General features: G+C 40.6%; 1 protein-coding gene across 2 annotated transcripts in view; it reads right to left on the minus strand.

The window, feature by feature from the left end:
- Meikin (meiotic kinetochore factor) overlaps positions 1–11,006 on the minus strand; it is a 49,243-nt gene extending 38,237 nt beyond the window's left edge. For both annotated transcript variants that reach the window (XM_069994003.1, XM_069994002.1), the window contains exons 1-5: positions 10,942–11,006; positions 10,479–10,705; positions 10,207–10,303; positions 8,907–8,994; positions 2,381–2,441 (exon numbers count right to left, since the gene is read on the minus strand). In XM_069994003.1, coding sequence (XP_069850104.1) covers positions 2,381–2,441; positions 8,907–8,994; positions 10,207–10,303; positions 10,479–10,705; positions 10,942–10,970 — 502 coding nt within the window. In that variant the 5' untranslated portion in view covers positions 10,971–11,006. The remainder of the gene's footprint in view (positions 1–2,380; positions 2,442–8,906; positions 8,995–10,206; positions 10,304–10,478; positions 10,706–10,941) is intronic.

Consider the following 11,006-nt stretch of genomic DNA (forward strand, 5'->3'; position numbering starts at 1 on the left):
TGAGCTGCCCAGGCCCAGAGTTCAGGCTCCCTGACCAACCAAAAAAAAAAATTTCCCAAACCTCTATTTTCAACAAAATCAACACCTATTCCTTTAGGGATATGTGATGCCTCCAATTCCTAAACCTACAGCCTGAAGTCAATTTACTTCTCAGTCTGTCTCTACTCTAAGAACCTAGTTTTCAGCACTTTTTTTCCTTCTATTGTAGGAGTTGAACTCAGGGCTGGGTGCTGTCCCTGAGGCTAGTGCTTTACCACTTTGAGCCACGGTTCCACATCTAGTTTTCTGGTGATTAATTGGAGATAAGAGCCTCACAGACTTTCCTGCCTGGGTTGGCTTCAAACCTTGATCTGCAGCTCTCAGCTTCCTGAACAGTTAGGATTACAGGCATAAGCCACTAGTGCCCAGCTTCAGTATTTTTTCTAAAGATCTTTAAGTCAATTATAATTCTTTCATTTAACTTCCAGATTCTGAGGTCTCTTTTCTGCCCAAAAGCTTCATGCCTTTACTATTCCTTTATGCTTTGTGAGATTTGTGAGATTTCAGTAAGAAGTAAATGCATTATGGCCAGTCTTACAATAAATATGAAATCTTGAAATTATTTTTCTAAACGAACATGTTCATGTAGACAGATGCCATTTTTCTTGGGGAGCAGTTTTCAGGGTTTTATCAGACATAGTTTTAGCAGACACCGGAGCCATCAGTATTTCCAATGTAAGAGGGTGATAAAAAGAAAGGAGCCAACTTTTTCAAATTGTGTGTGTGTGTGGTATTTGGACTTCAACTCAGGACCTCATGATCTCATGCTCTCATTTGACTTTTTCACTCAAGGCTGGTGTTCTAAGTTTGTTAAACCTCTACTTCTGACTTTTGCTGATTAAGAGTTTTAGGATTTGTCTGCCTGAGTTGGTTTTGAACCACAGTCATCAGATCTCAGCCTCCTGAGTTACCAGGATTTCAGGTGTGAGCCACTGATGGCTGTCTTCTCTACTCTTGATCTACTCATCACTTTGATCTCATCTTCCATGCTTTAAATAATCCCTTTATACTTCTAGTATGCTAATAGCATCCTTTCTTATTTTAAAAATAAATTTAATTGTACCAATATTTATATTGGTCACAAATTTTTATCTCCATCTCTCCATGTCCTTGTTTGACATTGCTAGGGACCTCAAAAGACATACATAACTTTACCACCTCCCCAAATTAATATCAATACTTGGACATGGAGTACCAGGCTTCCAGATGATTACCTACTTTTGTCCTGTAATCACATTCTTGTTATTCTCTCAACTGCCCAGTCACACTGGCCTTCTTTTAATTCATTGAACATATAAGATTGGTTCCATGGTAATTCTGTGTGTGTGTGTGTGTATGCATGTGTCATAATGAAGTTTAAACCCAGAGCCTTACACCTTCAAGGCAGGCATTCTACTATTTGAACCATATCCCCTGTTCTTTCTGCTTTATTTCTGAGACCGGGTTTCTCATTTATGCCCAATTTAGCCTGGACCTCTCATTTAGCCTGGACCTTGATCCTATTTTCCTGTGTAATTGGGATAGATAACAGGGATCTAGGCCATGCCTAGCTGTTTTACTGGATGAAATGGACTGTTGCAAACTTTTTGCCTGGGCTTCCCTTGAACAACGATTCTCCTGATCCCCACTCTCCTGAGTAGCTTGGATTACAGGTGTGATCAAACACAGCCAGATCCCATGGTAAGGTCTTTATTTGTCTCCTTGTATAGTTCATTTCTAGTCACTTTTGAATTTCAGTTCATTTGATAATCCCTCATGGAAGCATTTCCTAATCTAAATTCAATTAATTAAACTGAACTGTCTCTCTTTTGTAATATTTATTAAAATTATAATTTCATATTTACTGATGTGTACTTATAAACTCTGAAAATGAGGTCTAGAGTACTCTATATCAGAAGGACTCAAGTTAGACTAGAGGGAGACACTTCTTCATTGAAATAAGAACACATGTATGGTGTATATGTGTACACCGTTATATGTTATAGACTGTGATAGACAATTTGCTCCAGGAAAGTTAGAATGAACTTGTGACTTTAAATGAGCATCATTATTCCACAATACTGTGAAATTTGGGAAATTATGTAATCAATCACAACTAAAAAAAAAAGAACCTCGGGGAAGGTAGGGAGGGAAGGGATAATAGGGGGAAAACAATGGAGGGGGTAACAATGCGCAATAGGAAGTGTACTCATTACCTTGCTCATTTAACTGTAACCCTCTGTATAGTATCTTTACAATAAAAATTTAAAAAAAAGAAAAAAAAAGAAATAAGAGACACAATGGTTGCTTATTTTTGAAGGAAAGGCAGAAAAGCTGAGGAAGTTGAATATGATAGTCTTACCTGACACTAGATCACTATTTGATGAACTACTGTCAACCTGGAAGTCATCAGTCACTGATTCCTATGTGAAATAAGAATTAAAGATACAAAACAAATGATGTGATTGGATATTTTCATATCATATTGATTTGGTTTTTCTGAAAATAAAAAACTGATGTTTACTTTGTATATCAGTTTCATAATTATGATATTTTTTCAACTTATTTGTCAGAAATGTAATTTATTTAATATTGAATCCAAAATATTCTAATACTATGAACATATCTAGGGAATTGACCATGTAATCAACACACTATTATAAAACAAAATAGTAAATAAAAGATAAAGGTGAACATTTTTCTAGTTAGCTAAGAAAGATTAGTTTTTGTCCTCTAAATATAAATGCAATTAAATAAAAATAAAATAAAAAATTGATAGATAAATCTAAAATACTAAAATTCAGGACAAAAAATTGAAATTATTTGTAAAACTATCTTTAATATATCAGCTATATTACAATCTGTAATCCTAGCTACTCAGGAGGTTGAGATCCAAGGTTTGCAGTTCAAAGCCAGCCTGGGCAGGAAAGTCCATGAAAATTCTTATCTCCAATAAACCACCAGAAAACTGGAAGTGGCACTGTGGCTCAAATGGTAGAGCACTAGCCTTGAGCTGAAGAGCTCAGGTGCAGTGCCCTGGCCCAGAGTTCAAGCTCCGTGACTAACCAAAAAAAAAAAAAAAAAAAAAGATATATTACACTAAAAAATACAAATGACAGTAAGGAAAGAAGTACAAACTATATTAACATTCAAAAAATGCAAAATAAGCTGGGTGCCAATGGCTCATACCTATAGCCCTAGCTACTCAGGAGGCTGAGAGCTGAGGACCACAGTTCAAAGCCAGCCCAGGCAGGAAAGTTCGTGAGACTCTTATCTCCAATTAACCACCAGAAAGCCAGAAGTCGTGCTGTGGCTCAAGTGGTAGAGCACTAGCTTTAAGCTGAAGAGCTGAGGGAAAGTGCCCAGGCCCAGAGTTGAAGCCCCATGACTGACAAAAAAAAAAAAAAAAGAAAAAGAAAAAAGAAATGCAAAATAAACATGATACATGTAAAGCTAGACCAGACAGGAAAATCTGTGAGGCTATTATCTCCAGTTAAACACAAAAAAAGAGGCAGAAGTGGAACTATGGCTCAAGTGGTAAAATGCTAGCCTTGAGCACAAAAGCTCAGGGGCAGCTGTGTTTAAGTCCCAGAACTGGCACTAAAAAAAAAAATCTGAAAAGAGAAAGTAAGTTACACACAACAGCAAGCCCATCAGAACAACAGATTTCTCAACACAAGCTCTAAATGCAAAAATAGAGAGATAGCATGGAAAGACATAATCCAAGCCCTGAAAGATATAACAATTGTCAACCTAAATTAGTATACTAAATAAAGCTGTCCTTCATAACTGGAAGAGAAAGAAATTCCACAATAAACAAAAACTAAAGGAATCATGACTACTGAACCAGCAATATAAAAGACAGTAAAAGGAATTCTAGCCACAAAAGAAGACAATTAAAAACAGGAAACATATTGGGTGGCCAGTGGCTCATGCCTGAAGTCCTAGCTACTTACGAGGCTGAGATCTGAGGATTATGGTTCAAAGCCAGCCCAGACAGAAATGTCCATGAGACTCATCTCCAATTAACCACCAGAAAACCAGAAGTGATGGCATGGGTCAAGTGGTAGAGTGCTCGCCTTGAGCTGAAATGCTCAGTAACAGCTACCAGGCCCAGAGTTCAAACCCCACAACAACGACAACAATAACAACAATAAAACTAAACCAAGAAATGTAGGAAACAATAAATCCCAGTCAACGAAATTACCAAAGGAATAGGAAAGAAGCAACCATCCTAAAAACAACAAAATTTAAGGAAATATAACATACTTTTCAATATTACTATTGAATAATAATGGTCTTAACTCTCCAATCAGAAAACAGAATGGCAACTTGAATTAAAAATCAAGATCCAGGGCTGGGAAGGTGGTTCAGTGGTAGAGTGCTTGCCTTGCATGCATGAGGCCTGGGTTTGATTTCTCAGCACTACATAAGCAGAAAAAAATGGAAGTAGCACTGTGGCTCAAGTGTAGAGCACTAGTCTCAAGCTGAAGAGCTGAGGGACAGAGCCCAGGCCCAGAGTTCAAGCCCCACGACCGACCAAAAAAAAAAAAAAAAAAAGATCCAACCACCTGCTGCAGGCAAGAAACACAAAGACAAAGATAAATACCGGTCTAAGTGAGAGGATAGAAAAAAATCTTACCAAATAGTGAACCCTAAAATGACATTAGTAGAAAATAATTGGTTTTTCTCTCTTTTTGTGGGTGTGTTTGTCCAGATTTTTGTTATTTGTGGCCTGGCTCAAGTGGTACAGCACCAGTCAAACAAGTTCAAGGCAATGAGTACTGGTAAAAGAATCCACTCCAGTACTGACAAAAAAAAATCTGTACATTTTCTCTGTTTTGTTTTGTTTTTTTGTTTTTTTTGTCAGTCGTGGGGCTTGAACTCTGGGCTTAGGCACTGTCCCTCAGCTCTTCAGCCCAAGGTTAGCGCTCTACTGCTTGAGCCACAGCACCACTTCCAATCTGTACGTTTTCTATGTACCAATAATGAACAGGCTGAAAAATAAAATCAGAATAACAATTCCATTGATATTAAGATTGAAAACAATAAAGCACATAAGTATTAATCAAGGAAGTAAATGATTTCTATAAAACATAAAACCTTTAAGAAATGGTAGGAGACACAAGATGGACTGGCAGAATATTATGAAAATGGCTCTACTGCCAAAAACAACCTACAGAATCAAAGCAACACTCATCAATGTGTCAATATCAGTTTTTACAGAAATAGAAAAATCTCAATCTAAAATTCCGTATGTAAACAAAACAGACTCCAAATAGCAAAAGCAATTCTGAGTAAAACCAGCAATCTGGTCTTCAAATTATACTACATAGCCATAGTAACAAAAATAGCATGACACCAAAACAGACCTCAAGTTCAATGGAATAGAAGACCTAGAAATAAAGGCACAAAACTACAGTCATATAATTTGATAAAGGAGCCAAAAATACACACTAGAAAGACAGCCTTTTTCAACAAATGATGGTGACAAAACTGGTTACTTGCAAGAGTCAACAACTTGGCCCTATCACCTACCCTGTACAAAGATCAATTACCAGTGTCTTAATGTATTAAAAGTAAACTCTGAAACTTTAAATCTACTATAGGAAAGCACAGGAAAACTATGGAAGTTCTACATATAGGTACTTACTACTAAATACCACTCTGATTGCCTGGTAAATGAGAACAAGCATTGACAAATGAGAAATCAAATTTAAAATATTCTTGGATGGATGCTGTTGACCCACACCTGGAATCCTAGCCACTCAAGAGGCTGAGCTGAAGTTCAAAACCAGCCAGAGCATGAAAGTTTGTGAGACTTGTATCTCCAGTTAACCACCAAGGAGACAAAAGGGGAGCTGTGACTCAAGTGGTAGAACATCACCCTTGAGCAAAAAGGGAAGGGACAGTGCCCAGGCACTGAACTCAAGCTGCAGTAGCACTGACAAAAAAAATTAGATAAAAATAAAAAGAGTCTACACAGAAAAACAAACAATTATCAAAATTGAGAGACAATCTATGGGAATTGGGAGAAAATGTTCAACAGCTATTCAACAGATAAAGGATTAATTTACAGACCACACAAAGAATTAAAAAAATTAAACAGCAAAAGAACAAGGGATTTAATTAATAAATTAGCAAGCAAATTGAATACAGAAGAAATAAAAATGGATTACAGATACCATGAAGAAATGTGGTACATCATCCTTAAACATAAAGATGAAAATTAAAACTATACTGAGATTCTCTCTTATTCCAATCAGAATGGCAATCATCAAGACAGTAGACAAGTTCTGGTGAGGATTTGAGGGGAAAAGGAGTCCCCCATGTAGTATTAGTAAGAATGTAAACTAATTCAGCCACCACGGAAATAAGAATGGAGGTTTCTCAAAAAAGTTAAAACAGATCTACCATATGACTCTATCAAACTTCTACTGGGCTATACAGTGTTTATTGCAGTACTGTTCACAACAGCCAAACTGTAGAGATTGCATAAGCACCAAATAACAGATAAGTGGATATAGTATGGAATAATACCTAGCTAAGAGAGAAAAGTGAAACCACATCATTTGAGGAAAAAAAAGAAAAATAGAGGACATCATATTAAATGAGATAATGCTCAATAAGTCAAATATTGAGCATTTTTGCTCATTTCTGGAAGTTGGATCTAAAAGACATACAAATTCATGGCCATGTAAATCTACTACATACATACATATACATATAGGTGTACACATGGAACATGATTCTATTTATGAGGCTGTTTGGGCTCAAAATTTAGGGGGGGGGTGAAGATAATGAAGAAGGGAAAAACATGGACAATGAATAATTTTAAAATAATTGCAACTATGTATGTAGATTGCAAACAAAATAATCTTAAAAACTAATACAGAAGAATAGAAAACAGCTTGTAAATGTTTTCCATTTCACAAAGGAAAATGAGCAAAAAACATACAAAAATGTGAAGAAAAATTTCAACTTTATTTTTAATAGTATAAGAGAAAACATTACCATATATTATTAAGGCCAAAGCCTTTTTTGTTGTTGTTGTTCATGAGGCGTGAACTCTGGGCCTAGGCACTGTCCCTGAGCTCTTCAGCTCAAGGCAAGTGCTCTACCACCTGAGCCAAAGCACCACTTTTGGTTTTTCAGGTGGTTAACTGGAGATAAGAGTCTCACAGACTTTCCTGTTCAGACTGGCATTGATCCAAGATCCTCAGATCTCAGCCCCCTGAGTAGCTACAACTACAAGGCATGAGCCACTGGCTCCCAGTTGAGGTCAAAACCTTTTCTTTTTTTTTAATTTTTTTTTTTGGGTCCGGTCGTGGGGCCTTAACTCTGGGCTGGGTGCTGTCCCTCAGCTCTTCAGCTCAAGGCTAACGCTCTACCACTTGAGCCACAGCGCCACTTCCGGCTTTTTTCTTTTTTGCTTATGTGGTGCTGAGGAATTGAGCCACCTTCCCAACCCCTTTTAAATTATTTTATGTTGAAACTGTCATTCCTTAATAACACTGTAGAGAAATATAAGCCAAATTGAGAATTTGATTGTCAAGCTTAATATTAACGTCAGATGAATCAGGTTTTTTTTTTTTTTTGGGGTCTGGTTGTGGGGCCTGAACTCTGGGCCTGGGCACTGTCCCTCAGCTCTTCAGCTCAAGGCTAGCGCTCTACCACTTGAGCCACAACGCCACTTCCAGCTTTTTGCTTATGTGGTGCTGAGGAATCGAACCCAGGGCCTCAGGCATGCAAGGCAAGCGCTCTACCACTGAGCCAACTTCCCAGCCCAGATGAATCAGTTTTTAAATCCTAGTTTCCCCAAATTACTGCTCAACATCTTTAAAATATTGTAGAAAATCCCTATGAAATACAATACACTGAGGATATATCTTAATTCTTCATTGTTAGTGCAAGCGTGCAATCCCAGCACTCGTGAAGCAGGGAAATGTAGCCTCAGCTACATAGTGAGGCCCTATGCGAAAGAAAGAAAGGAAAAAAAGAAAGAAAGAGAGGGAGGAAGGGAGAGGAAGAAAGAAAAAGGAAAGAGGGAGAGAGAGAAAGAAGAAAGAGAGGAAGGAAGGAGAAAGGAAGGAAGGAGAAAGAAAGAAGAAGAAAGGAAGGATAAAGAACAAAAGAAAGAAGGTGGAAGGAGGGAGGGAGAGAAGGAGAAAGGGAAGGAGAGAGGGAGGGAGGGAGGAAGGGATGGAGAGAGGAAGGGAGGGAGAAAGAGAAGGAAAGAGGGAGGGAGGGAAAAAGAGAGAGAGAGGGAGGGAGGAGAGGGAAGAAAGGAAGGAAGGAAGATAAGTTTCTTTCTAATAAAAGTAGTAGATTCCTCTGTAACACAGCATGTTTCTAGTTGTTAATGGAAATCAAATGGAAATTGTGAAAATGAGCCAGTTGCTAGTGGCTCAAGCCTGTAACCCTGAATACTCAGGAGTATTCTAGATCATGGCATTTCAAAGCCAATATGGGCAGAAAAGTTCAAGAGACTCTATCTCCAACTAACAAGCAAAAAGCTGGGCTGGAGGTATTGCTTAAGTGGTAGAGTGCAAGTTAGGCATGCACAAGGCCCTGAGGTCAAACCCCAGTACCAGTGCAAAAAAAAAAAAAAAAAAAAAGTTGAAGTACTACCAGAATATAAACAAGATAAATAAGGTTTTCATAGCTAAAATTAATGACACACATCTCCAATATTTGTTAGAGACACATAGATGCATGGCTATGAACCTTTCTGAGTCAGGAACTTAAGACCCTAAAGACACAAGTGTTTACAAAAATACTAGAAATCTATGTAATTGCTGTGGAAGAAAGACTATTTTATTCTTTCATCAGCTACTGCAGGTCTGTTTCCTAAGTCTATCCAGAGACTACAGGAGACACATACATACACTCAGTGGCAGGATCATCTCATTTGGGGTCGCTTCTCTCATGCTATTTTCTTTTCGAGTATCTTCTCCTGTAGCTTGTAACTGAGCACTAACAAACAAACAACACAATTAATTTGCACCATCTGAGCCTGACTCTCCATATATGTGTGTGGGCTCTAAAGAGTTCTTTAGGGGCATCCTCAAGAAAGTGATGATTTGCATCAATACCCAAATGGTGATAAGTTTTATCTCACTTTTTTTTTTTTTTGTCGGTCGTGGGGCTTGAACTCTGGGCCTGGGCGTTGTCCCTTAGCTCTTCAGCTCAAGGCCTGGGCGTTGTCCCTTAGCTCTTCAGCTCAAGGCGAGCGCTCTACCACTTGAGCTACAGCGCCACTTCCGGTTTTCTGGTGGTTTTATTGGAGAAAGGAGTCTCACGGTCTCTCCTGCCCTGGCTGGCTTTGAACCGCGATCCTCAGATCTCAGCCTCCTGAGTAGCTAGGATTACAGGCATGAGCCACCAGCGCCCGGCTTATCTCACTTTTAATAACCTTCCCCCTTCTTTTTTTTTTTTTTTTTTTGGTTGTTGTTGGTGGTGGTGGTGGTTGGGCTTTAACTCAGGGGCTGGGCACTGTCCCTGAGCTTTTGTGTTCAAGACTAATACTTTTTCACTTTGAGCCACAGCTCTACTTTTTTATTTTTTTTTTTGTCGGTCATGGGGCTTGAACTGGGCCTGAGCGCTGTCCCTCAGCTTTTCAGTTCAGGGCTAGCACTCTATCACTTGAGCCACAGTGCCACTTATGGTTTTCTGATGGTTAATTGGAGATGAGTCTCACAGACTTTCCTGCCTGGGCCAGCTTTGAACCGCGGTCCTCAGATTTAAGCCTCCTGATTAGCTAGAATTACAGACATGAGCCATCAGTGTCAGCCGTCTTTTCTTTCTTTTTTCTTTTTTAAAGAAAACCAAATTTGAGCTGAGCACTGGTGTCTCACGCTATTTAGGAAGAAGATCTGAGGATGGAAGCCAGCTCCAGCAGGAAAGTCCATGAGACTTATCTCCAATTAACCAGCCAAAAGCCAGAAGTAGAGGTGTGGTTGGAGCTGAACATGTTAAGGGACAGCTCCCAAGGCCCCGAGTTCAAGCTCCAGTACCTACACAAAATAACAGAAAACTAAATTTGTCTGAAGTCAGTTTTCTGGATCTTGGTTAGGAAAAAGGAGAAACCGAGAGTAATCCATTTTCTTCGTGCACACATAGCAGAACAGGAGAGTTGACGTTTTCTAAGAAGCCAGGTAGCTCAGAGCCCGGAGTCCAGGCACGCACCTTGGCCCCGCAGAGCCACCACCTCCGCCTAGCCTGCTCTGTTCCTCTTTCTCGGCAATCTTTAGCAAACCATTCTCTTTGACTTTGTCTTCCAAGCCTGCAAGGAAGTGGGGGAGGAAAAGGGGGACGGGCAGCAGTGTCAGAGCAAACGACAGGGAATGGTGGGGTAGGTTGTCCCTAGGCCAGGCCCGGCCCACCCTCCTGTCACCCGGCCATGCCGCCCCTCCCGGGGCGCCTGCGCGTCAGTCCTCAATCAACCGGGCATCGCTTACAGCGCGGGCCCCGCCTTGGGCCTGGTGGGGCTTCGGTGGTCTTGACGGGGAGGCCTTGGTCTAGCGCCGGGGTGAGGTTGAGCCTCTGGCCCACCCGCTTCTTGCGTGTGTAGACGCGGAGTGGCCACAGGGCCATCCTACTCCCTTCGCGGCCCTCCGGGGGGGCCTTTCGGGTCACCTTCCTGAGGAGCCGCCCAGTGAGGCCTGGGCGCGTCCTACGCCACAGCCTGAGGAGACAAAGAGACAAAAGAGCCCAGGGCGGCCCGAACGGGAGGCCCCGCCCGCTCCCGCCCTTTTATACCAGCTGGGTGCGCAGTGGTTTCTGGGAAGGCAGCGGAACATGGCCCCGCCTCCTCCAGGGGAATCTCGCGAGGCTTAACGTGCTTCCCTCAGGCCTGGCCACACCCAGGCTCGCTGGAAACTGGAAGCCCACGAAATGGAAGGCCTAGAATAGGCAACACACCTGCCACCCTGGGCCTCCTGGGCCTCCATTGCTCTCCTTATCAGTTCCTCTGCGGAAGGCTTTAG

This window comes from Dipodomys merriami, unplaced genomic scaffold (assembly GCF_024711535.1).
Source record: "Dipodomys merriami isolate MVZ:Mamm:240054 unplaced genomic scaffold, mDipMer1.0.p SCAF_44, whole genome shotgun sequence".
NCBI lineage: Eukaryota > Metazoa > Chordata > Mammalia > Rodentia > Heteromyidae > Dipodomys > Dipodomys merriami.